This window comes from Ornithorhynchus anatinus, chromosome 7, assembly GCF_004115215.2.
Source record: "Ornithorhynchus anatinus isolate Pmale09 chromosome 7, mOrnAna1.pri.v4, whole genome shotgun sequence".
In the NCBI taxonomy this organism is placed as follows: domain Eukaryota; kingdom Metazoa; phylum Chordata; class Mammalia; order Monotremata; family Ornithorhynchidae; genus Ornithorhynchus; species Ornithorhynchus anatinus.
The window spans coordinates 39,491,073-39,519,032 of record NC_041734.1 but is presented as its reverse complement, the minus strand read 5'-3'; the positions used below and the strand labels follow the sequence as shown (position 1 = coordinate 39,519,032).

At 41.7% G+C, this 27,960-nt stretch overlaps 1 protein-coding gene across 20 annotated transcripts in view; it reads left to right on the top strand.

Annotated features, from left to right (window-relative positions):
- Positions 1–27,960, top strand: part of PCBP3 (poly(rC) binding protein 3) — a 342,071-nt gene that overhangs the window by 277,088 nt on the left and 37,023 nt on the right. For 10 of the 20 annotated variants that reach the window (XM_029068512.2, XM_029068513.2, XM_029068532.2 and 7 more), the window contains 4 exons: positions 2,847–2,925; positions 3,804–3,863; positions 8,829–8,881; positions 14,853–15,022. In XM_029068512.2, coding sequence (XP_028924345.1) covers positions 2,847–2,925; positions 3,804–3,863; positions 8,829–8,881; positions 14,853–15,022 — 362 coding nt within the window. Of the gene's footprint in view, positions 1–2,846; positions 2,926–3,803; positions 3,864–8,828; positions 8,882–14,852; positions 15,023–18,172; positions 19,120–27,960 lie in introns of those variants that run through there. The other 10 variants (XM_029068533.2, XM_029068535.2, XM_029068522.2 and 7 more) reach the window with 4 other exon arrangements.

Here is a 27,960-nt window from a genome sequence, read left to right as displayed (position 1 = left end):
AATTAGGCCAAAAAATGCCCAGGCCTTGGGCCCAGAATAAATGCAAAGCTCATAGGAAGGAAAGATGGCAGGGCTAGGAGGAGGGCCTGGGAGTCCAGGAGGTAAGCAGGGGATTAGGGACTAATGGAGCTGGAAGAGAAGAGAACAAATGTGCAAGCTTGCGAGAGATAAAGGAATGGATGGAGTTGGAAGAAAGATTCTGGAGAATTCAGCCCACAAAAATTGAAATTTGAATTTAGCACAGTGCCGTGTCGTAATGCAAAATGTACATAGAGCAGTGCAGCATGTCCCATTAATCTTCTTGCTCAGATGCTAATGAATCACATCTTTTATATGGTACAGCTTTCCTAAGTGTGATATTCATGACCCCCGGCTCCATGTGATGCACATCTTTCTAGGGAAAATGGGGAAAAGGGAAGAAAATGGCCCCAGGATTGAAAGAGTGAGGAACCAGCAATTAGAATAGCAGATACAATCGTACAATTTCCTGCACTTGAGGTTTAGAGTCAGTCTGGGAATTGTGAGCCCATTATGGGTGGGGATAGTCTCTGTTGCTGAATTGCGCTTTCCAAGTGCTTAGTACAGTGCTCTGCACACAGTAAGTGTTCAATAAATACGATTGAATGATTTGGGAGCATTGCTATACCAAATGGCTTAGAGCATTGCTTTCCATTTAGCAGTAATGAATTATCAAGAGAAAAAAAATCCCAGTACTTCAAAAAACCACACAGATTCCTTTTAATTTCATTGAGTTTCCATTTGGAAAAATGATGAATATAAAAGATCATTTTTATAAAATATAAAAATATCCTCCAGTTGGGTTGCTATATTTTTGAAATGCTTCTTCGGTCAATCAATGGTATTTATTAAGTGCGTACTTTGTGGAGAGCACTGTACTACTTGTGACCTTAAAAGATTGTATTGCCCTTTTGTTCATGGAGCTTCAAAGGCTCAGGCCTCATGAGGTAGGATGTCCATCGGGCCTGTCTGGAAAACTCCGAGAATCTAGGTTGGGCAGGTGGGACTTCCGTGTGGGTTCAGAGATGGGTGGGATCAGGTTTGTAGGAAGCTGGATTTTGCCCAACATGAGTGCCGAAAGGATGGAAAAAGGACCATAGAAGAACTCTCTGCAGTTATGGACCCTGCAGTAACCCATGGATCATACTCTGTTCCCCAACTCAAGGTCCATCGGAAAATATATAGGTGGTAGCTCATTTGCATTTTAGCAAAGCGATTTTATGTTTGGGACCAATACCTTACGAGAATCTTAACCCAAAATGCAATATCCAAAATTGAGTAGCAAATAGAATAGTCATGGCTAGAATTCTAGGTCTTCCATTTGGATGACTGCAGAGTTCAAACCCTTTCTACTCTTTGTGAATTTGGGTTGGCCTTTCGGTTTTCTGGTAATGGATTCCAACGGTTGACAGTGTGCATGCCAGTTCTTCTGATGTTTATTTCCCACTCCCACTGAAATGTTTCCCCATGCCCCCCCCCTTTGTTTTCAAAGTCCTTTCCTTCTCTTGACCTGTTTTCTTTAGACTCCCAGGTTTGCTGACTCCAGTGCTTCACCCTCACCATTGCTGATGTGTGACTCCCTTGCATTTCCTCCCTCAGATGTGCTGCAGGAGCAAGGAGTTAAGATGTGATTTCTTGTTGCCAAATTGGAGAATTTTGGTCACCTGCCCCTTTCAGAGGGCTAGAGGTGATAGTCAAATAGAGCTTTTTCACATCCCGATTAAAGGGTTTTTCCAAATCTGGAAATCTTTTCTGCCTAAGCTTCTTAGGCCACCCACAGTTTGCAGAGATACCCGAAAGAGGAATCAAAGGAAATAGCTTGTCCCTGCTAGCTTCTGACCAAGGAAAATCTTGATGAAGGGTGGGGAGTCTCTTTGCCCTTGGAAATTGTCAGTGGGCTCTAAATATTCCTAAGACTTTAAAACAAAGATACAGTGACAGCACAAAATGCATTTCATATTTCTTCTGCCCCATCAAATTTCCTTACACAGGGGCTCATAAAAGTCTCCAAGCACAACAAGGGATAAGCAGGATCTGAAATACTTACCTGCTTGGCCAGAACCCACTTGTGCCAAACTTCCAACCTTGGTCACACTGAAAATTTACATTTTGTGGTCACCAACGTTTTTGTATTAACCTCTATGGGAAATACACAAAATAGAATGAAGCCTAGGTGGCTCCAATTAAAGCAGTTGACTTTACAGCTGTGTATTATATTGTCTGGATTTTATACAGAACTTAGCCCTTAGCTGGGACCTAAGATTTAGCCATGTCTTATGGCTCTCCGGTAATACTCTTTTTCAGTAAAGATTTAAATATGATTAAGTTGGAGAAACTGGGTAAGTTTGGCATAGGTCATATATATCATTTTGAAACTGCTCCTGAGTTAGCAGTCGGCTCAGAACCCCATTGTAGGGTTGCCTGCCTGGGGATGAAATTCCTATAAACAACACCTATGAACACCTACCTGGACATCTCCCCACTCTTTAGGGATGGCAGGTGAAAGTTCTGGCATATCTATGGGGTTTGAGCCAAAGCTGCCTTGACAGAGGCTAGATGGCCGATCAAAGGTCAAGGTCAAGCAGGGTGAGCCACTGGTATTGTATTTCAGACTCTGACCAAGCACGTCTGCTTAAAGATTTGGGCTTTACTGTGTATACCCAGGCCAAGTCCTTCTCTTAATGTTGTGTTAGCCATGACCTAACATGGCTTCCTTTTTTATATATATACATATATATATATAATTTTGTTTTTGATTTTTTTTTTTGGTGTGACTTGTACTCTCTAACAATAACCTTCTTAGTTTTAATGTCCCTCCTACCCCTCAGCAGTTGACCAAGCTCCACCAGTTGGCCATGCAGCAAACCCCTTTTACTCCCCTTGGACAGACCACCCCTGCTTTCCCTGGTACGTACCCAGATGCCCTTTACTGATTTCCTTCTCTTCTTACCACTAGAATTTCTCTTTCTTTCTCTCTTTCTCTCTCTCTCTCTCTTTCTCTTTCTCTCTCTGCTTGTTTTATTTAATGGAGTAAATAGGACAAGTCAAACTGAGCTGTGAATGTCATTTGTGTACAACGAAACAAATGAACAAGGTGACAGTGGCACCCTTATTTTCTCGTATGATTGGTCTGGGTTCTGACTGTTCTTGCTCGGGAGCCGTGATTGAGTCCTTTTTGCCTAGCTTGCCGCTCAAGGCAGAGGCGGCCCAGGGAGGAGGAGTTAGTTATTTTGACAATTTGCATTTTCTAATGCGACACGCACCCTCACACTTTTCCGTGCATTACTTGTTAAGCATTCTTTACCCACACCAAGTTTCTACGTTTCCCCTTTTCACTCGCTGCCCAAGATATTTCCAATGTGCAGAGAGCTTAGAAAGATGTGGATGTATGGTCTTTTTTAGGAAAGGCCTCGCCTCGTACTTCATGGGACATGCCTGGGGCAGGATTTGAGCCAAGGAGTTGGAAAGCCTTTTCCCCTTTTGAAAGCAGCTCTGAGCCAATCTGTTCAACCCAAGGATGACAAGAACTTTGTAACTAGAATGTCCAGACCATAAAAACTTATTGGCACAGCTGACTTAAGGGGTAGACTTTATAGTTGGGACATGGGCTGAATGACGTGAGCCGCTGAGTAGGTATTTCATTTCACTGGATTATCGAACTGCCATCTGAAACACCTTTTCTGCCATTTTTTTTTGTATCATATTTTGAGCTTCCCTAGTTGAAGTGACAATGCTTATCTCCTTGAGGGCAAAAACATTAAATCTGTTTCTTCTTTGCTCTTCAGGAGAAAAGCTGCCTTTACACTCCTCCGAAGAAGCTCAAAATCTGATGGGCCAGTCATCAGGTAAAGCAATAGAAACAAAACTGAAGGAAAGCCAAGTAGACCTCTTTGAAAAATATATCTCTAGATGCAATGGCTTTTGAAAATGACATCCGCACTGCGTTACTGGGCTCCCATAAGAAAGAGCAGGGCTCGTTGTTGGCAGTGGGAAAGAGATGTGTGGATCTGAATGATGAATGCAGCTCAGGAGATCTGCCTCGTCCAGTCCACAGCAAGGGAATGTGGTCACTTTGGGGTAACTAATTGTGTTTTTATTGTGCAAATTTTCAGTTGGGGTTCAGAATGTGTTGACTTTTTGCAGATTAAATAGATCCTGGTATTGAATGAGAAAAGTATCTGCAGAAAACAGTCAAGTCTCTGGACAAATAGTATCTTGGGGACTTTTTGGCAATGGGGAGGCTTTGTATTTAATCTTGAATAGTAGAATCTGACATCAAAAATGTCCAAGCTTTCAGAGAACAGTTTCTTTTAGTTTATATGAATAAACCACCATTATGGAATATAGAAGTGTTTGGGAAATATGGACATTAATTTCATCACCCAATTTTAAAGATTACAAAAGCCTTCTGAAAATGCTTCACAGATTTGTGTGATAAAAAGAGTCTGTGGCAGAACTTTCCGTGACAGTTGTGGAAGGTAGAGTCTGTAATCTTCCTGTCTGTAGTGACTTCTCATTGTTATCTTACGGCTTGTTTTATAGAGCAAGTGATGGAATAGAGTATGTGGCTAAGATACATGAGACTAAAATTAAAAGTTGGCTCATTAGAGTAACTAGGTGGTTAAAGATTGGAAATGAGTGACGAGAAGCTCATTTTCCTAGAATTTGAACAGAATAAGAAAGAGTAAAATCGGTGTTGGTGGGTGGGCTTCTCTCTCGTTTGAAATTGGAAACGGTCAAGTACTTTGCCTAGATTATTTATTGTTTGCATTGGAGATTTGAAAAGGGAGAACTGACCTTATCGAAAAGCTGCATTTGCAAATGAATAGAAAACAATGATGGCAAGTCTACTGTGGTGTGGAGTATCTAAACACATCCCTGTTAGCATTATTAGATGTGCACCCATCATTTGGGCAAAAGGAAAATGGGTTGGTGTCTGTTAGGATGCACCTTAGATTTCACTCCTAACCTAATGCGATCTCAATCACATAACAACTTAACTTTTCTACAACGCAGTTGCTTCCATCAGTATTTTCAGAATGACCAAAAAAAATGTTTTCGCTACTGAAACATACAGTTTGACAACCCTTTTAAAGGGCAAATTAAACTTGACTCTGCTCAGGAAGTTTTGAATTGGTTTAACCATGTATATGAAGTACATTTTCATCCATACATTCTTAGTTGAATTTTGAAGAATTATAATTGCACCATCAGCGTTTCACTAAAAATGGTAAATTGTCTTTTCTTCTTCCCTGAAGGAGGGATTTAATAGTTGGTGTATATTCTCAATTCATTCTATTTTGGTAGGGGATTCCTTTCCAGTTTTCAGGAAAACATTGAGGAAAAAGAAATATGTCAGCTCTTAAAGGTTCTAACGATATATCATTCATTAGGGGTATTTATTGAGTGCTTAATTTGCGCAGAGCACTGTAGTAAGCACTTGGGAAAGTACAATACATGATGTACCTTCACATCAAACAGAAACTCCTTACCATTTGCTTTAAATGACTCAATCAGCTTGCCCCATCCTACCTTATCTCACTGATCTCCTACTTCAATCCAGCCCACACACTCGACTCCTCTAGTACCACCTTACTCAGTAATAATAATAATGTTGGCATTTGTTAAGCGCTTAATATGTGCAGAGCACTCTTCTAAGCGCTGAGGTAGATACAGAGTAATCAGGTTTTCCCACGTGAGGCTCACAGTCTTAATCCCCTTTTTACAGATGAGGTAACTGAGGCACAGAGAAGTGAAGTGACTTGCCCACAGTCACCCAGCTGACAAGTGGCTGAGCTGGGATTCGAACCCCTGACCTCTGACTCCCAAGCCCGGGCTCTTTCCACTGAGCCACGCTGCATCTCAGTGTGCCCTGATCTCAACTACCTTGCCGTTGAATGCTTTCCCACATTCCCCCCACCAAGCCTGGAACTTGCTCTCCCTCCATTTATGGCAGTCCATCACCCTCTCCACCTTCAAAGCATTATTAAAGTCACATCTCTTCCAAGAGGCCTTCCCCAAGTAAACCCCCTTTTCCCAACACGCTCTCCCTTCTACAGTGTCACTGCATTTGGATCTTAGACCTTTAAACATTTGATAACTGCCCTACCCCCTTATGTACATTTCTTTAAATATGAAAAATTGTTTATTCATATTAAATAATGTCTCCCCCCTCTCAGCTCGCTGTGGGTAGGGAGTGTGTCTGCTAATTCTGTGATATTGTACTCTCCCAAGTGCTTAGTACAGTGCTCTGCACATATTAAGTGCTCAATAAATACCATTGATTGATGGATTAGTAGGCACAGTCCCTGTCCTCGTGGAACTTGCAGTTTAGCAGGGAGACAGATGTGAAAATAAATTTGCAGCCAAAGAAAGCAACCAAGAAGTGTTTACGTATTTGGGTGTGTGTGTGTGCATGAGTGATGCGTGCTGTTGGGGTGGGACTGGGGTGAGTACCTAAGTGCTTAGGGGGTGGGACTAAGTACCTGGGTGAGGCAGTAGAGAGGGAAAATAGGAGGGAGAATGACAGTTTAGGCTTGAAATGTTTCCTGGAGGAGATATGATTTTAATAGAGCTTTGCAGATGGAAGAATGCTGGTTTGACATATATGTAGGGGGTGAGGGAAGCAAGAATGAGGGACAGGAGGTTGTTGAGGAGGTTGTTATTATTGATAATAATAATAATAATGGTATTTGTTAAGCGTTTACTATGTGCCAAGCACTGTTCTAAGCGCTGGGTTAGATGCAAGGTAATCAGGTTATCCCACGTAGGGCTCATGGTCTTAATCCCCATTTTACAGATGAGGTAACTGAGGCCCAGAGAAGTGAAGTGACTTGCCCGAAGTCACACAACTGACCAGTGGCGCAGCCGGGATTTGAACCCATGACCTCAGACTCCCAAGCCCAGGCTCTTTCCACTGAGCCACGGAGACGTGTGAAGTGTGTGGGCTGGGTTGTAAAGGGAGGAGAGTGAAGACACATGAGGGATAGAGAGCCGATTGCCTCCAGTCCGATGGTGAGGAGTTTCTGCTTGATGAGAGATGGATGTGTAACCAGTGGAGGCATTTGAGGAGTGGGGAGATGCGTGCAGAAGGATTTCTTTTAAGAAAAGAAATAGGAGAGCAGAATGAAGTTTGGATTGGAAAGGGAAAAGATTGGAACCAGGGAGGTCAGTGAGAAGGCCGATGCAGTGGTCAAGGTGGGATTTCACAAGTGCTTCAACCAATCTGGTAACAGCACAACAGCATACCGTTTATTATTTTGGGGGAAACTTCATTACATTGGAAACAAGTGTACAATTTTTTAACAACTGGGCTAAAAAACACTGTGAATAGCCTTTTTAGCCTTTTGCTCTGGAACTTAACGCATGCAACCATTTAAAATTGAGTAAAGACTATTTAACTCAATGGAAATACTGCTTATAGTCAAACTTTACTTTTTTATTTATTTCCAACTCCCTCCCATCCCCTTCCAGCCCCCTCCTTCTCTTCCTTTCAATCAAGTTCTGATGTGTATGAGAAGTAGACTGTAAATTCATGTGGTTGACCAGAATTTTTTTTCCCCTCTTGGGCTTACAAATAGGATTTTGATTGGGGCAGTTTCATCAGGATGAAAAGATCATATACTTTTATCTCAAAGGACCTTCTTAATGACTTACTTGATTAACACTGTAGGTGGCAAAGATAGCAGAAATTCCTACACCCAAGTTTTCAAATCCCAAAATAATATTAAATTCCATTCATTATGTGAAGATGAGAAGGGTTTTTGAAATAATTACCTTGATGTATTACAATAGGGACAGTGAATTTCCATGTACCTTTTGATTGCAGCTAAAATGATTGGTTCTATTTCTTTGTTTTTCTCAAAGAATAAGGGAAATGGTGGGTCTTGAAAACAGCTCGAAGAAACGTGTTTTAGAATCCTCATCATAGACACAGTTACTCGATGCCAAATCTGTGGCTTCTTCTCCCCTCTTCCTCCACTCCTTCAGTGTTTGTGTATGAAATCAGTAAAAGCTTTCATTCCTTTCACTGCTGGCTCTTTGCAGTATTATGTGCACCTCCTCGGTGCAGAACTGCTTATCAACAATATGAGCAAAAGTATAAGGAAAGGCCAACCCAGTAAAATATGCCCTGCTTGGTAGAACCCATGAAATGTACATAGCCCAGATGGAATGGAGGAGAACTGTGTGGGCTGTTTCACATATCTTCCTGGTGGATGTTTGCTTGGAGTAATGCTAAAGCCTTAAGACTAATATGTTCTGTGCTCACATTATTGCTATAGATTGTGTTATAGATACTCTGTGCAATCCTTGGGCCCTTATAACTGTGGTTTCGATTTCCAGGATCATGTGAACTTTGTAGCTTCTCCAGATATTATGTGCTTAATAATCTTCCCAGGAGGATTACTCTCAGTCTACTTAAAGCAGGCATACTGCAGGAAACTCAAAATGAAAAGAGATCATTTCAGCAGATACCGACAAGCATGTTTTAATCTGCCATTGTTTGAAAAGAGGTTAAAGAGAGAAAAGCCCAGAAATCTCCACAATGTGGGGTCAAGGTTGTGATCCTTCAAAGTCAGAGATCACTGGGAGGGAGGGGATCGAACCCAATTCAGCCGTGGTCAAGTCTAGGACTGTTACGTTGGTAGCTGGATTCCCTGCTGTTGTTCCAAGATATCTTTCTCCCTTACCTTTTTAACTTTGAACCAATGCAGGCATTTGGAAATGCCTTTTTTGTTTTCCAAAACCTAAACCAGGCAAATTAGCAGTTTTCCTATAAGCTGTAACCATTTTCCCTTACATATGCTCAGGTTTGGATGCCAGTCCCTCGGCCAGTACTCATGAACTCACCATTCCCAATGATGTGAGTATAGCATCTTTGAACCCTCTTTGTACCAATGTTTAAGGGTTATTGGTGATGCAGGGAGTGAAATAGCTTTATTTGGAACAGCTCAATAAGCCACGAATGGTCGCTTTACAGTCTCTTTGCAATAAAGCATTTTTACTGAAACAGATTTCGCAAACTTAAGAGATCAGGATACTTGGATTATCCCTGTATCAAGTCTGCATTTGTTTGAAATCTTCCCATTTTTATACGATCGGGATTCAAACCGCATTGTCCTTTGTATTCATAGATGGGGCGATTGGTTCTTGGGAAGTGAATTTACGGCGCATGAAAAGTTCTGGGATGAACACTCCTCATTCTGAGATGGGGCCAACAGAAAAAATAAATCAGTTCTATACATACCATAGGAACTATGTAAATGCTATTGACTGTTGGGCAAACGTCCTCCTTTTCCCAGCCCCATCTAATCTGTTTCCTAGGATGTGTATTAGGTTGGGCTTCAGGGAGTTACGCCAATTGAAAATGGCTCAGAATGTTTCCGCACAGGCTCGGAATGACCCCGAAATCCTGGATCAGTTCCGGAGCTGATCCAAGGTTTCAGATTTACTCTCAGGTCTGCCTGAGGAGTCTTTGATCCCAATTGCCACCCGTGCCCCACCCTAACAACACCCAAAACAAAGCTATTCATGTGGGGCCCCCCAAGCCACACACGATCCAAGATTGAATTGCCTGTAGTTTCCACTATGGCATTCTGGATCTTCCTCCAGGACTGGGCTTGATTTTGAGCTGTTTCTGGGAGGGTGATGAGGAGTTGCTTGCCTTACTGAATTATCTGTCAGACTTTTGCCCTAAATTCTAACGACCCATTTTGTAATCTAAGACATAGGTTGGGCCATGACGGTCCAAGCCTTCCTGTCCATTCCACCAATTACTCATCCCCGGTCTATTAGGAAACCTGGGGCTGAGTGGAGAATGTTCGGCCATTTAATAAGATTTGCATCCATTGTTCCTGTCCAGATTTCATTTTCCATCTCGTAAACCTGAATCGTTGTTGGGGCCTTCCAAAGGATATGTTTCATGTGCACACTTCTTAGTTGTAAGAGGCAAAACAACTTCTCAAATGATAGGATTCAGTCTTAATTGGTTTAAAGTGATGGCAATTTGAGCAGTATCACCATATTATGGTCAAAATTAGTGATAATCTAAGAATTCTGCTTGCCGCTGCTAATCATCCAACCTGCCCTTCAACCCTAGCAAAGAAAGACTCTAATATTGGAGGCATTTGCATGATGGAAACTGTTATATTCTATTCCTCTCCTGTATTCCATAAACCTAAAAAGGTATGGCCTCACAGCAATTGAGAGAAATGAGCATACAATTCTATTTTTAATGGGGTACAGCATATTTCACCAGTTTTTAGATCTACAGATGTTTGTGAGATTATAGTTTGCAAGATGAAACCTCCCCCTTCTATGGCTCTGCCTTGCTGGGCGGGGGCAGGGGATCTAAGTAATAAATCAGGGTGATCTTTTCTTCTGTGACTACTTGGTATTAGAGCATGCTTCTGACCAAAGACTGAAAAATACCAAACTTTCCTAGTGGTAAAGACACTGTCAAAAATACCAAAGAATTTCACATGATTGTTTCATGCAGTTATTGTAGGAAAAGGGGACAAGAAGAAGACATATTCCCATTCTATTAGTGCTGGACTTTTGCATCGCAGTAAACCACAAGTGGGTGCCTTTTCCAGTCATTGATCTCCCTTTCAGAGCATGAAGCTCCCTCATAAATCCGTGGCTTTCAGATGAGAAGACAACTCCGTTATTTCAGTTTCAGTGCCCAAAACAGGAGCAAACTTAAGCTTTCAGACTTTCCTTCCTTGGATGGTGTGAAAACCCTGCTGTCTGAAAAAAAAGCCTTACTTTTCAAGAGTATACATGAAAACCAAAATGAGCCCATGAGCCTGAGACGTCTCAGTCTAAATCATCATGTCATAAGGTAGATTCTTCTGAGTTCTGAATCATAGTCTGGTTTTCACTGTCACTTTTAGGCCACCAAAATGTTGGAAGTTCTCCCAGCAGTAAGCCAGGCCAGGCACCTCTTGCTGAAATCTTCTTGTCTTTCTTGGAATCCTGGTCCTAATTGAGGAAACGGTCCCCTTCAGCAGCAGATATTTTTCTTGTCTTTCTGGTTCACATTTTGAATCCTTTCCGGAGACCTGTTCTTTGGTAGCATTCCGTGGATGTCACTGCTTTAACATGTGGCTGCTGCTTCAGTCAGAGCAGTGGGATTAACAGTGGAATCTGCTTACTTCCCCTTAGCAGACTGCAATATTCTGATACTTCTGCCATTGTGAGGATTTAGAAATGAAAATGGAAAATGTGTGTTTTGTTTTTTTCTATCACACCTCTCTCCTCGCCTGTATCTCTTTATGATGATTTCTAGAGGAACCCCATTCAAGTTTAGTCATAACTGCCGTTCACATCAGTCTAGCAATTCACCAAACTAAAATCAATCAGTAATATTTACTGAGTACTTTCTGTGTGAACAGCATTGTACTAGCACTTGAGAGAGTATAGTGGAATAGGTAGACACGATCCAACTCCCTTAATTATGGTGACAATTTGTGACTTAGGTCAGGAATCTGCTTCCTTGAACAACCGGTGATGAAGTCCAGGACAAAGGGTGTACAGCTGCTGTTGAGTGCATGACAAAGCCAGAATTCTTTCAGAATGGCTGCCATCCTATTTTACTTAAGAAAATCAAATCATGTCTTTAGTTTTTCTTCATTTTCTAATGGCAATTTTTCCATTTACCGTTATTGAAAGTTTTTCTTACTTCCCATCACACATAGCTTTTCTTGATGTTCAATATTTGAGCAGCAACATGAATGAGTAGAAGATCCAACATCGGAAAAATCATCCCTGGTAAACAGAAAATGAAGGTCCCTATTACCAAATGCTCACGCTTAGTTCTTTGGAAATGGAGTCTTAGTGTATAGTGACAATTAGCTCCTTGGGCATTTTAAGAGCTTTAAAATCTTGGTTAAGAAATGCCTGGCAAGAAGTGCTTATTGTCATAGCTTAGATGTTAGAATCTTATGGACTCGCACTAGGCTTAGCAAATCTCAGCGGATTGAACCTCATACTGAGTCATGGAGATTTTGAAGGAGGCATGTACACGTAAACAGTATTATCATGTGGTGAATGTATTGTATATCATCTCATCTTCTGATGGGATATGGATGCTCAAGAACGATCATGGCCGGAAGGAGGTGAACAAGGGACCAATTCTGGTAAGTAGGCTTTTTCTTGTTTTATCTTTTGCCCAATTTTCTGTTAACATCTTCGAGGATGTTGGAGAAGCGGTAGTATTTAGTTGGGAAAAACTTTAAAACTTGGGTAAGGATCTGAAGGGGACATTAATTCCACTCAGCAATATTCTGGAGACAGGAAAAGGAAGCTGAGGAAGAGCTTGCATCAGAGGAGGTATCAGAGATGTCCCTAGAGATGTCTCTAGTTTGGGCCATAGGTTAAATGGGTGAAAGTATGCCAGTGTTTGGGAAGTAAACCCGCCTTCGCCAACAGGTTGGAGGAGGAAGATACAGTCCTAAAGAGGAGCTATCAAGAGGACAAGACAACCTGAAAAAATTAAGAGGAAGAGGGAGAGAGAAGGAGTGAGAGAGGGAGAGGGAGAAAAAGAGAGCGAGAAAGAATATGAATGAGAAATGATGTCTCCGAAAAGCATGAAAAAAGCCTTTGGAACAGCTAAAAGACAGGCTTTGAGATTAAAAAGAAGAGAAGGAAATACTTGAAAAAGTACTGAAAGAATGAACTACCAAACCGTAAAGTGAGACTCCAAAAAAAAAAAAAAATGAATAAGAAAACAAAACACGGGCTTGAAGGAGAGAAAATAAATTTCAAGGGATTGTGTGTGTGGAAGGAGAAAGAAAATGGAAATGGCATTCACTTCAGTACCTTGTATGCTGGGACTGCTCAATAATTATTCATTAAATTGAATCAACAAATAGATTCAGTAAATGTCAATTAAATTCAGTTCTCACCGGCCTAATTACAGAGAAGCAACCTCTAAATATTGGATGAGGAATTATTCAGAAACAGTGTCTGTGAGTGATGGCATAGAGAACACAAGGAAGCTGAAAGACTTAAGTGTCAAGCTGAGCTGTGTGTCTGTAAAGGTGGCACTTAGTTTGCTCAATATGGCAGAGATTGAGGAATGCTCGAGTTCCCCTTCAGAAATTCCAGGAAAGGCTGAAGCAAATGGCATCCATCACATTTCCAAACAGTTCTATTCTTCTTTTCGCCATTCTGCCTTAGAATAGTGCTACCTCCGCCTGTGTGATTGTACTCATCGTTATCCTTTCTCATTCGCAACCTCAAACATTACATCTAATCCCTATCTTCATCTGTCCCTCTTTGGTTACGCAGTTTTCCTTTGCATAAGCATTTGTCATCATTCAAAGCTATTTTTGATATTCTGAGTTCCTCTACTGACTTTCATCTAAGCTTCTGATAATTCGTTACCGGTTCTAGTTCCTTTAATAATCACTACATCCCCCTGAGCTAAGCCACTTTTTTTTTTAAATCACCACTTTATGGGAGGAGAAAGTGAGGTCCAGAAGTCAGTGGCCAAAGCTAAACTCAACTTCCTTTCTTCCAGAGCCTTCACAGAGCTTGAGTAACGTGAAATTAGGGGATTTGTCTCTTGTTTCTCTGTACCTTAGTAGGGTGGTTTTGCACATCTTACCTTTCACTTTACAATATCTTTTTCCTGCTGTTCTTCATTCTTCTTTGTTCTTTTGATGATATTCTTCAGTGCATCAAAGGTTGGTGGGAAATACATTTTTCAAGGTCTGCATCCAGTTTGCTAGTCATTGGCAGGTGCCTGCCAGCTGTTTGGTAGGGACCGCCCCCTCCACTTTATGGCAGTTTGATCAAAAACTTAAAAACAGATCAACAAATATAGAGATCTTCTCTCCTCCTCAGGTCAAAGCCTGAGGGGACAGTAAAGGAGTGAAACTCCTGTCACAAGGTCACATCTCTAGAAATAGACAACTTAAGTCTCCAGTGCTGTTCAAGAGGCACCTTTCATTGAGTGCTCTGTCACTCCATCCTCTTCCTCTGATGACATACATCCTCCTCCGGTTGCAGTATGTGGCTGCCCCGGATAACAGCTCTTCCTGCTGGTCCCTTTGGAAACAGCCCATTATTCCAAGTTGATTCATTGCGCGGAGACAAGCCCATGGCTGGGGAGGCAGGACAAATCAATAGCAGTTTTGAGCATCTTTCCACAACAGCATATCCTTTCCGTGAACAGGAATTGAAACCAAACCCGGAGGGGAAGGCAGTGAAGGAAAAAGAGATGGCAAAGGAAATACCTGGTTGTTTCCAGAAACTGTGAAACAAAAATGGAGAAGATTTGAAATCCATTGATTTGCATTAGCTGTACTCAGAACAGTCAGAAAGGATCTCTAAAGAAACAAAGATGGGGCCTTAACGCATGGGACATTTAGCTTTGAAGGCCTTTGGTCAATCCTGGTCTGATTCCCAAATGCAAATGAGGTTTGATGATTTTTTCTCATGTCTCCATAAACCACGTTAGCACAACGGCCACACCGTTGGTCTGAATTCTCAGCCTTCAAGGCTTCTAATCAAAGGAATCCCTGACTGGAAAGGCGAAGGGTTTTGCTCATGGACTGCGGCACAAATGCCAAGCCCTGAAACTGTAACAGTTGGGAGGGCTACCTAGGATTCAAGTTCCCTGGCAGGACAAGGTGGGATGACCTTGTACTGTGCCTAATTGTGTAGGGTTCAAGCCACCCTTTCCTCCTTTCATAAGCACTGAAGTCACAGACACATTGGAAAGAAGCCGGCAGGGTTGTCAGGCAGGATAGTATGATCCTCATTTCATACTACAAGGGACTGTCTGAGGCTCTTCTCTAAGAAATTCCCTCCGTCCTTTTTTCTAGCTAATAGGCTGCATAATCGGACGCCAAGGGACCAAAATCAATGAAATTCGACAGATGTCTGGAGCGCAGATCAAAATCGCCAATGCCACAGAAGGGTCTTCGGAACGTCAAATTACCATCACAGGAACCCCAGCTAACATCAGCCTTGCCCAGTACCTCATCAACGCCAGGTGAGCTGTGCTAATCAAGGCTTCCAGAATTGCCCCCTGCCTTCCCTAGTCTTCACGACCTGTCCTCAGTCATATACTAGGAAATTCAGTCAGCCAGTTACACGACTCAGGAAGAGAGACTATCAGACAGTTCCTTGAATCTAGGGGAAAGGGAGGACACCTTGAAATCTGTAGTTTGATGAAGGCACAAGCAGGTGAAAGAATGGATCAGCCTCAGGCCTCTTCTCCGTAACATTTCTGCTGATGTGAGACCAGCTGAAGGTTAGCCCGTGGATTTGAGATACTTGACAACTTGACAGTTCTTTATTCACCTGTCGAGGCCATCCGACTCTACTTCCAAATCTTGCAATTCCTTTTACGTCACCCTGCTCTACAGGGGTCTTCAGTTCAGGCTGCCATGCAGCCTTAATGTTTGAGGGTAGGTTCTTGGAAGTGTGTTGCTCTGTTGTATACATTTCAAGCCCAGTCTACTTGAGAGGCTCCATGGTCATTATTGTAATCTTAATCTTTCCTAGTGTTTTGTGTTTGCCTTTGTAGGCATCAGGTTCCCTCCCCAATGATACAATTCCATCTAGAGCCCAGAATGTGCAAAACCCATCCACTGTCAGTTATAGTTTATTCACAAGAGCTTCTGGAGGTGCAAAAATGTCTTTTATGAGCAGAGTCTGCAGGGAGCTTGGTAGTTGACATTACTTAACTCCTACAGTGACTCGATTCAGAGTCAAAACAGCATTTACCCAGCATGTCAAAATGCCAAAGAGGAAACTTAATACAGGCTAGTCACTGTGGAAGGGGGTTCCAGAGAAGTACCGTTGACTTCAGACCCCAAGAAGCATTTTGGATAGATCAGAGTGGTTTTTTTTTTGTTTCTGAAGAAAGAGCATAATGCAGGATTACTTTTGTTTGACATGACAGCAAGGCACTAGAGACAAATGTAGAATGGGAATTCCCCATCTTAATGCTCCTTCCCACTCCCATCATCTACTCTATACCACTCCAATGGTGTTTTCTCTCAGCAAAGCCACCTGAAAACAGTACTTGCAAATGGAGCACCTAGGTCTCAGGAAACAATTCAGTGGGCTTCATTTTGGAAAGGAGGAAGCCAAAGTGATATGTCCCCAAAGAGGTCAGTCACCCTAACCCAAGCTACTCATCCTTCATCCCAGGCCGGCGTGAGTACATAGCCTCCTAAATACTTGGGATTAGTAACAGTAGTCCTCTGAACCCATCATCCTGCCCATTCCCCAGTCCTGCCCAGATAACCTTCCTAGCAGGTGAGCTGCCATCTTGGAAACATAGGGAATCTGGTGTCCATAAAGCTGTGAGGGCCGCTATCAATTCCCTGAAAATTTCAAAGCCCCAATCAGGCATGAGTTAATTAATTCCCACAATAGTTCTAAAAGGGCTGTTTAACCTGATTTGATGGCAAGTCAGTGGTCCACTTAGAAATGTGGCTCTCTAGGCACAAAGCAAATATCTTTTGCCCAAGGTCAGGCGAGGCTTCAGGTTGTTGGTCAGTGAAGAGGCATCCTCCTCTAACAACTCTGCAAACCATATTTCTTCATTGCACTGAGGTGCTATTTTCTTATGCCAAAAGCCTTTATGAATTCACTTTGGCCACTTCATCAGCTTGAATTCCTTGCAACTACAATGCATCCTCCATGCACGCTATGCCCTTCCTGTCCCCCTATCCTTCTTCCTTTCAAGATTGTCCCCTGCAGACAGAATTACAATCAGCTACAGCCAGAAGGTCAGCTGGCAACTACCTGTCACTGCATTTCCCCAGCAAAACAGATCCTGATCCAATAGGCATGAGAAAACCTTGGTAACAATGAAAAAGGTGAACCAAAAGCCACCTTCCTCATCCTCACCCCTGCCCAGCAGAGAATTCAGGCCGAAGGTGATTATACTCTCCCACAGCAACACCCCCTTTCCACAGAGTTCAGGGGTCGACGCTGTGGTGGGGAGACATCTCCCACGCTGCTGAAAACTGTAGATAGATACAAAGCACACAAGAGACAGAATCAAGCTCAGCATCTACTGGGAGTGTTTTCTGTATCAGAATGGCAGATCTTGGGATATGCACTGACATGGTGCTCTTCACAAAATGACAGACTTCCCAATTATTCTGATTTGACTCAGTTTTCTTTTACAAGCCTGTGCAAGGGTGAATCGCAGCTGATTGACCTTCTTTCAACACTCAGCCCATCAATTGAACCTTTCTCAGAAAACTCCAGCTTTAAAGTTCTCGGAGTCTCCATTTTGCCTCAGAATACTAGAAAAATTATCCCGGCAGTGGCTTCCTCCAGCCTGTTTTGAGCTTGTGCTGTGTGTTTTCCTTTTGTGAGACCTCCTGGAAGGGGCTTCTGACCTTTCATTCTGGGACATCTTGTAAAATGCACCTCAGTCCTGACTTTTAGCCACTCTTTACTATTCCAGTCTGGGAAGCCACCTAAATAATAATAATAATAATAATGGTGGTATTTGTTAAGTGCTGTGCCAAGGACTGTTCTAAGCGCTGGGGTAGATACAAGATAATCAGGTTGTCCCACGTGGGGCTCACAGTCTTAAGCCCCATTTTCCAGATGAAGTAACTGAGGCACAGAGAAGTTGTGACTTGCCTAAAGTCACACACCTGACAAGCAGCGGATCCGAGATTAGAACCCATGACTTCTGACTCCCAAGTCCAGGCTCTTTCCACTGTCACATCATTTAGACCCTTTATGAGCTTTTACTCAAATCTGTAACACTTCCCAGTAACAGGTGGTAAAAAAATAGAGCTTGGTTGCCTTCTTAGAGCTTTTCTTAGATTGCATTTTTCCTTCCTATTTTCCCCTGTAAGATTATTGCTATTGAGCTGCTCTTGTTGTTCCTGAAATTCTAACTTCACTTGTTACAGAAAAAGAGATGTCCCAAAGTTTAGTAAAATCCCTGTTGTCCTATCCTCAACATCTTCTCTTTTCCCTGGCCAGTAGCAGGAAAGTTCTAGATTGATAAATCACTAGAAAATTATACAGTAGAGCAGGAGAAAAATGAAAGTCTTTTCAGTATGCCGAACAGGCTGTAGGTTTTTTCATTTCTATACCTATTTAATTAAGCATTTTATTGTTTTTCTCTTTCCTTGTCCCTTTCTTTTTACTTTTGTTCTAGGCTGACGTCTGAGGTCACTGGAATGGGGGCACTCTAATTCCTACCCATCATCCTTCATTCTGCATCACCTGACCCTCTCCAGCCAATGGCACTCCACCCAGCTTGTACAATCTGTATATTTACTGTCTTCCTTTTCTCTCAATATATAGTTTTTTCTTTACTAACAACAAGAACAAAATATATATTATATATATATATATACACACACACACACACACTATACACAAAAATGATTCTTTATCAATTCCCAGCCTGTGTTCCTGAAATTGTTCCTGGACTCTTGATTTATGCTCCAGATCTGTCCACGGTTTTGGCGTTCGGTGTTATTTTCGATACATCCGGGGGGGATTTCCAGTGGTGAAATTTCAAAAGAAAATGTGTCCGTTTAGTGTCAGCTTAGCTTAGCAATCTAATTGATTTGACATTTTAACAGCTCTTCCTGGAGTGTATTATCCAATAGACCATCTAGAACCGTGTTTGCTTTGAAATACCTCTTTTCTCACAATGACTCCATCTGGCTTACTATTTTTTTTTTCAAGTTTGCTTGTCTTGACTCACCTCTTAGACCTTGTATCCACGTTCTCTGACAATAGCGTGGCTTTTCCCGTTGTTTCGGAAGCAGGACCCAATGGTGGAATTCAAATGGCCATTGGTGCCTACACCAGAAATGGTTTCCCCAGTAGGGCAGGGTCAAGCCAAGCTATGGTAATATTCAGAGAAGTTGGAGAAGAGGAGACACATTTTTTAATGGAGAAATGATTTAATGGGTGTGGGGGAAAATTGAGTGCATTGGAATCATAATTTGTAGGTATGGCTAGGACTTTTCTCAAGACAGTAGCCCCTATAAAACATTTGAACAAAGCTCAGGAAGCTCAAATCTTTGTGAGCCTGCTGTGTTTGCCGTTGTTTGTATTCAATAAATGTCTGTGCAGCTCTGCTATCAATGAGCTCTGACTTTCGTCTCTCTCTGTTCCTCTCACTGGTTTCCCTGGTTGAATTTGAAATGCAAACCCTCATTTCATTTCCCCGTTCACTCTTCGAGTTTTCTGTGAAGAAGCTTAGGTTCTTACACAAAAGCTTTTTCAAAAACTTTGTGGAATTGACTCATTTATTTCCTTTTCACTTTTTTTGAGTGGAATAAGCCATCTCTATTTTTTTAACGTCAAAAATCAAACCCCATTCCTCTAGACTTAAACTCGTTAATTTATATCATGTGGTGTGAACTTACCCTCTTGTGTGACTTGAGGTTGTGTCTGAAAAAATCTGCCAGAATGGAATCTCATGATCCAGACTTTTTTCTTTTTCACCTCCATTTCCTTGCATTTCTTCAACCCAGTGTTTTTCCCTGTGGAAACAAGAGTGTTTACCTTTACTTGCATTGTATATAGTGTACTATAATAGCACAGTCTGGGGAAGCATTACCCAACAAGATTACACAAAATAGGCAGCACATTTTTTGCATCATGGGACATAGGAAATCGTGTATATTTCCATAAATTCCAAGAGCTCATGCCCCTGCAGGCCCGTGCATAGGAGCTCTATCTTTTCTCTCTTTCTCTCTCACTCTCTCTCCTCACAGGTCCAGGGCCTTAATTTTGCTGCTTCGGTATCCCGCAGGTACCCTCTGCCCCAATCTCTATTGTCTCCCCTGCACCCTCCTCCCCCATCTCCACCTCCTTCCACTCACGATTTACATCACTCTCAATCCAGCTTCCTTTGTACAAATAAACATTCTACCTATGCCACTTGCAGCTACTAGGAGCCCCCCTAAATTGACCACCCCCATCTGAGGCCTTCAACTGCAGCCAGATTAGAAAGGAGGAAAGAGTCAGGAAGTGGCCCCATAAATCCATGGTATTCAGTCTGAGGTCGAACGATAAAATGATAAGTACCAGGTTCCTCTCTCTTGCCGGTGCTTTCTAGTTATACTCCCTCCCCTAAATATCGGATCACTTGAAAAACCCTAGACAATCAGTCCAATTTAAGTCCTGACTAGAGAGGTCCAGTGCAACCTGATATGCCATCTCTTATCAGAAGGGCCTAAGATGCCCATATTTCCTTCTCTACATCAATCAGTATTTGGGTATTTTAAAGAGCATGTGAATGTAAATGAAGAGGGAATGTAAATCTTTCCAAAAACATCCCTCTCTGCTTTGCTCTGTCTCCTATAGCCCTAGGAACATGAGAGCCAATTAAATGTGTGATTCTAGAGGCAGTGGTGGCCTTCGGGGACCTTTCCTCTTAGGCCTTTGGGAAGTTCAATACCTGTCTCGTCACTAGCAGGGAATAAGCCTTGACTTAAAGGGCAGACCAAACTACAATTAAACATTTTACCACTGTGCAAATTACTTAAAAACCTCAAATTCCTACTTGCTGAATTGGCAGCCCGAAATGGTATAGTAACGACTTGAATGAAGTCCCATATTTCCCAGGGCAGTCCAGATAAAATCTTATATCCAAGAGGGAAAGGTAAGCATGCCACCAGGTCTCTCTCTCTTCTTTTCTCACACACACTCCTTTACACATAATATTATGGTATTTATTAAGCTTTTACTCTGTGCCAGGTACTGTAATGGGCACTTGGATAAATACAAGCTAGTCAAGTTGGCCATAGTCACTATCCCTCTTGGAGCTAATGGTCTTAATCCCCATTTAAGAGATGAGGTAACTGAGGCACAGATAAGTTAAGTGACTTGCCCAAGGTCACACAGCAGGCATGTGGCAGACCTGGCATTAGAACCCAGGTCCTTCTTATTTTCAGGCCTGTGCTCTATCCACTGGGTCATGCTGCTTCTTTCTCACCTCCAGGTGATGTTCATAATCCAGCAAAAACAAAGTAAAACCCCCCAAAAAACTGGCAGATGGTGAGAGGGGATTTAGTTTTGAGTGAAATGGGAAACTGCTATTATGGAGAGAAAAATCTAAGGGTTGTGCTTTCTTGGCTGTTACCCAGAGGGCGGCTTTAAATATGAAAATGCCTGTTAAATCTAATAGTGGTAAAAAAATATTTTACAGCATAGTTAAAGATTCCTGGTGATGAGCATTTTATGATAGCAGTCAAAGTTGAGAATGTAGACAACCTGTGCTAAGTCTCCAATACAGTAAACTCAGAGGCATTTAGTCCTGAGCCCGGCCAACCTCATCCACAGAGCTCTGGTCTCCTAACCTTTAGGAACACAGCAACACTGTGTTGGCTCCAGAACTGAACAATGGATTTAGGGTCTGGTTCTGGGACGCTCAGAGCTAGCCCAGCCTGGTTCTATCTGGAGCTTCAGGACCTGCCCAATCCACCTTAATGTAGACCCGAGCACCTGAGACCAAGCTACAACTGGATCAGGCTGAGGGGAGATATGAATGATATGAATGGAGAAGATCAATGCTCCACAGGATTCTATTCCAGGGCTTCATTCTTAGCCTGAGAAAGAGTAAGCTCCAGAAAAAGCCTGTTTTTGCCATTTCTGGTCAAGGGGATTGGGCAAGTACACGGTTGGAATCGGGAGCCCGATGTGTGTGCCAGATACCTGAAACAGAGAGGAGAACTTGGCAACGTTGTTGATTCGCCATGGTCTTTGGGTGCCAGTTACTTCACAAGCATCTTTTTTTGTCCTCAAAGCAGGGCTGGAGGGAAGGGTGTTGGAGGAAAGGGAGCGATTGCCTTAGGATGGCAAGCCAGGCTCTCCCTGGGTAATACCCAGTGGTGATGAGCCTGGCATGCCCCTAGAACTATAACACTGCCAATCCCACACCACCTTTATCTTTACAGACCATTCTGGCCATGTTATGGGTGCCCTCTGCAAGCCTGCCTTGCAGCTGAGAAGAGGGCCGACTGAGGTCTGACAGGCAGTTACTCTCCCCACCTTCAAAGTCTTATTGAAGGCACATCTCCTCCATGAGGCCTTCCCTGACTAAGCCCCCCATTTCCTCTTCTCCCACTCCCTTCTGCATCACCCTGACTTGCTCCCTTTGTTCTCTTCCTGTCCGCCCCCAGGCCTCACAGCACTTATGTACATATCTGTAATTTATTTATATTAATATCTGTCTTCCCTCTTCCCCAGACTGTAAGCTTGTTGTGGGCAGGGAATGTGTCTATTGGGTTGTACTCTCCCAAGCACTCAGTACAGTACTCTGCACACAATAAACGCTCAATAAATAGGATTGAATGAATGAATGAATAAGGTCACATTCCTGAATTCATCCTGCAATCACAGTGATGCTCAGTCCAACTCAGTCATATTTATTGAGCGCTTTCAGTGTGCAGAGCTTAAGCGCTTGGGAGAGTACACTATAACAGAGTTGGTAGACATGTTCCTGACTCTATGAATGCTTCTTGAGACAGTTTGAATGTGAAGGGCAGGGAAAGGGGAAACACTTCAAATGTGCCTTTAAAACATTATCTGTTTTTTTATTAGGTACAGATGAATGTTCTCACAAACGCAGACCCCAGAATGATGTGAAATGTCCCGAATATTATATCTGTTAGATTGGAAGAGCAGTGGCCAAAGCAGTAATATTTGGGAGAAATTCATTTTTTATAGATTATATTATGTTAATTCATTAGTAAATTGTTTTGACTGATTTCTGTAAGTTAAATCTTGCATCATTTGAAATCTTCAATTCAATCCAGTACAGTTCAGGGAACATTTACTGAGCATAGACAAGTACCTGACATAGCTATAGGTGCTGCGGAAAATGGGACAAGCTTTGAAAATGTATTAGCCCCATCCTCAGCAGGCTAGGAGGATAACATCATTAAGTCAGATCACACACAGCCAATCTGACTAAATTTAGAGAGAGTTCTCTAATATCTAGTACAAGGAAAGTGCTTTATTTTGTATGGCTTTGTTGATGAAGTGAAACTGGAATAGTACTTGAGAACTAAAGTTCTGATTTTGGACATTTAAGATTTTGTTTTCAAAATCACCAGTTGAAATATGGAGAGTAAAATGTTAATGGACATAGTGAATGCGACCAACTGGTCGGTTCTTTCTTTTCGCACGGTTTCTTTTTCCTTGTTAAAATTTTCTGAATGACACAGATCACATCTTATATGCATAAATGTCTAAGCTGAATTGAACATACTTATGATCAGATTAATATCTTCCATTTGTGAGCCTTCCAAGCACATCCCATTGAGTTGAAGGGCAGAGTAGATCTCTTTTGCACTGGGATCAGTGGCAGAATTTTGGGGCAATGGAAACAGGTATTGGCATTTGGTTTTTTCTTTGGATTTTATCGGTCATTTTGCACGGGGGCAGTCTGCCCATCTTTGCTATGCACCAGCTTATCCAGGACATCAGATTTAACAATGTTTGGGAAGCCACATAATCTTGCCTTCTTGAAGCCCCAGCTACTTCGAGAGTATTCTTGTATACTTGACTTTCACTCCACTTGGTAAAGGATTTATTAAGGACCTCTTGGTAATATAGGTCCTTGGATGCTCATTTTCATTTCTTTTCCAAAATCTAAACTTTCTGAATGTCATTGTGAATCATTCCTTGAAATGTGGTTTTTTTTTAAGTGGTCTGCTAGCCTGAAATAGTATCGCTTGTGCCACTGGTAAAGTTCCATTAATCTGGGACATTTCTCTGGGTGATTTATTCAATTTTCTAATGTAGAGAAAGTGTTTTCGGGGCAGGTTGTTTGCTGATGTGGGGCTTTTAAGAAGACAGCTTTGTAGAGACCATTTTTCCCTTATTGTTTGACAGTCTTCTTTACCAATTAGCAATAGCCCCTGAGCTTTTTATCTACTTATTTTGCATCAACAACCAGATTTTTTTTTGCTAACTCTCCTCTGAGAACCTATATCTTGTCTTCTCCCTCCTAGAATTAATTTAACCAAGGTACTACAAAGGAACTTCCTGCTTGAAGGAGCTTTCTGGATGTATAGAGGGATGAGAAATAATCTTTGAATTTCCCTTTGCCTTTCTCTCCTTCTATTTACTGTACTCAAACCACACCAGCTTCAGTGCCAAAGCCTGCTTTTCTAGATGGGTGGGAGCCGGAAAAAGGCTTTGAAAGAATGCTGTCAGTCTCAATCTTCACCTTTCTTGAAATTGACCGTTTTCATATGGCTTGATAGGTGGGTGGGTTTTTTGATGCAAATGACTTAAAAATAAAATTCCTCCTTCCTTCAAAGATATCTTTCTTCTTGGCTGAGCGAAGAGCATGGTTTCTAGAAAAGGCACATCCTCTTTAAAACAAATAGGCATGCAGTAAAAATAATAATAATAATTATGGTATTTTTTAAGCGCTTACTATATGCCAAGCACTGTTCTAAGCACTGGGGTAGATACAAGTTAATCAGCTGGAGTAGGTTTTAAAGTAAAGAAAAATTGACCGTTTTCATATGGCTTGATGGGTGGGTGCGGTTTTTTATGCAAATGACTTAAAAACAAAATTCCTCTTTCCTTCAAAGATGTCCTTGTTCTTTGGTGAGCAAAGAGCATGATTTCTAGAAAGGGTACATCCTCTTTAAAACAAATAGGCATGCAGTAAAAATAATAATAATTATGGTATTTTTTAAGCACTTACTATATGCCAAGCACTGTTCTAAGCACTGGGGTAGATACAAGTTAATCAGCTGGAGTAGGTTTTAAAGTAAAGAAAAATTGACCGTTTTCATATGGCTTGATGGGTGGGTGGGGTTTTTTATGCAAATGACTTTAAAAAAAATTCCTCTTTCCTTCAAAGATGTCCTTGTTCTTTGGTGAGCAAAGAGCATGATTTCTAGAAAGGGTACATCCTCTTTAAAACAAATAGGCATGCAGTAAAAATAATAATAATTATGGTATTTTTTAAGCACTTACTATATGCCAAGCACTGTTCTAAGCACTGGGGTAGATACAAGTTAATCAGCTGGAGTAGGTTTTAAAGTAAAGAAAAATTGACCGTTTTCATATGGCTTGATGGGTGGGTGGGGTTTTTTTATGCAAATGACTTTAAAAAAAAATTCCTCTTTCCTTCAAAGATGTCCTTGTTCTTTGGTGAGCAAAGAGCATGGTTTCTAGAAAGGGTATATCCTCTTTAAAACAAATAGGCGTGCAGTAAAAATAATAATAATTATTATGGTATTTTTTAAGCACTTACTATATGCCAAGCTCTGTTCTAACCACTGGGGTAGATGCAAGTTAATCAGCTGGAGTGGGTTTTAAAGTACAGAAATATCTTATGTTACAATATTATTATTAAGTCCCATGGAGTCATTTCCGATTCATAGTGACTCCATAGATATTCAATCTCCAGAACGTCTTGTCCTCTGCCATAATCTTCAGCCTTTCTAACAGTTCTTCCGTTATCGTTGTTATGGGCTCCATCCATCTAGTTGCTGGTCTACCGCTTCCACATTTTCCCAGGACTTTTCCTAGCATTAGTGTCTTCCAGAGAATTAGTCATCCTGATGAGGTGTCCAAAATATGCTAATCTAAGTCGAGTCATTGGTTTAATTTGCTCTAAAATCATTTGTTAAAATACGTTCCTCAAAAAACAGGTATTATCTACAACAGGGATTAGAGTAGGGAATGAAAATAGCACAGTAGTGACAACAGCTATCATTTTTGCTCTTGATCTCAAGGTCATTCATTCATTCATTCAATAGTATTTATTGAGCGCTTACTATGTGCAGAGCACTGTACTAAGGGCTTGGAATGTACAGATCGGCAACAGACAAAGACAGTCCCTGCCCTTTGACGGGCTTATGGTCTAATCGGAGGAGACAGGCAGACAAGAACAATGGCAATAAATAGAGTCAAAGGGAAGAACATCTCATTAAAACAATGGCAAATAAATAGAATCAGGGCGATGGACATCTCATTAACAAAATAAATAGGGTGATGAAGATATATACAGTCGAGCGGACGAGTACAGTGCTGAGAGGATGGGACGGGAGAGGGGGAGGAGCAGAGGGAAAGGGGAGAGAAGAGGGTCATGACTGTTAATGCTGGTGTCTTTTTCCCTATTGTTCCCCACCACTCTTCCTTATATTCAATGCCATTCCTCTGCTCCTCAACAACTCCTCAGCAGCCACAAAGCTTCAGGGGACACCAGTTCCTCCTCTCCCATCCCTCCTCTCCCATCCCCACAACATCACTTACCTAATTTCTAGGTCGTAAGCTATTTCACTACAGGATGACTTCCGCTGGCATGATATGGCATGACTTGACTTGACACAAGGAAAGGTAGTGTGAGAAGCATTAGAAAGGCAAACTGAGCTTGTGTTGTGCGTCATGAGATTAGATAGCATTCTGATGCTGCCGCAGCCTAAGAAAAATAAGCATAAGAGATGCATAGTACAATAAAAATCAGTAGTCACTTTATTTTACTGTTGCATTGCCTCATTTTTAGATTTCTGGTTGGGCATGCACTGATCACACCCCTTTGTTTTCTAAGTAGTGTTGACTAGAGAAGCAGTGTGGCTCAGTGGAAAGAGCCCAGGCTTGGGACTCAGAGGTCATGAGTTTGAATCCCGGCTCTGCCACTTGTCAGCTGTGTGACTGTGGGCAAGTCACTTAACTTCTCTGTGCCTCAGTTACCTCATCTGTAAAATGGGGATTAACTGTGAGCCTCACGTGGGACAACCTGATCACCCTGTATCTACCCCAGCGCTTAGAACAGTGCTCGGCACATAGTAAGCGCTTAACAAATACCAACATTATTATTTGAGTGAGTTTAATAAAGATGGAGCAGGAACCACGCCACGATTGGTTTAATATGAAATCTCACTACTAATTTAAAAGGTTTTCAATTGTGTTTGCAAATGTAATGCTGATAAATGATGTTCATTCTATTACCATTTGTATGAGCACAATTTGAGCCAGATTCTCCTTGAGCCCATTTGCAAATTAAGTACCTAAAGTAGCCACTCTGAAAATAGTGCAGCTTCCAAAAGTGCTGAATTTACAACTTGAGAGGAATTTAGGAGTCGTGTAGTAGGTCAGTTGTAATGCAGATTATGGGCTAGAATGGTACATAAAATTAAGGAATTTCTGGACTTCAATGTTAGACGGCAGTTGCAGAATACATAGTTGTCAAGGTATTTGTCATCTACAGCCATTCCAGAAGTATTTGATAAATAGCTACATTATTTATTAGCTCTAGGAGGGCTTCCTCCTGTTGATTGGAACATTCAGTGTTGAGTAGGGTCTTTAGCTACATGCTGATTAAATCCTGTAAAATAGTCATCAATAAGGAAGGATAATCCTGCATGCCAGGTGAATTGCACAGAATGTCACTTCAGTTATATCAGGATATTAGCTTCTCCTTGGGTAGAGCAGGATAGTTCAATAAAGAAGTGTGGGCTAGTCATTTTTTAAACATCTGTAGGGCTTCTTAATTATTTTATATAATATTACAGTCAATCAATGGTAGTTATTGAGCACTTACCATGTGTAGAGCATTGTACTAAGGGCTTGGAAGAGTACAACACAATAGAGTTGGTAGATACATTCCTTGCCCCAAAAAAAGCTTACATTACACTGTTATCATTTTCAAGATTAGGAGAAAATTTGATTCTCATTATAAGAGGTGCTAATTCATTGAACCAGGCATTAACAATTGAACTCTCTCTCCCAGTTTTAATAATCCTCTTTTGTCCTGATTTCTAACCATCATGAGAGGGCCTCCCTGAGGGTCTTGAAACTGATTTCCTCTCATTGCTGTAAACAGGAAGAAAGCTTAATAATAATAATAATAATTGTGGTATTTGTTAAGTGCTTATTATGTGCCAGGCACTGTACTAAGCACTGAGGTGGGTACAAGAAAATCGGGTTGGGCACAGTCCCTGCCCCATGTGG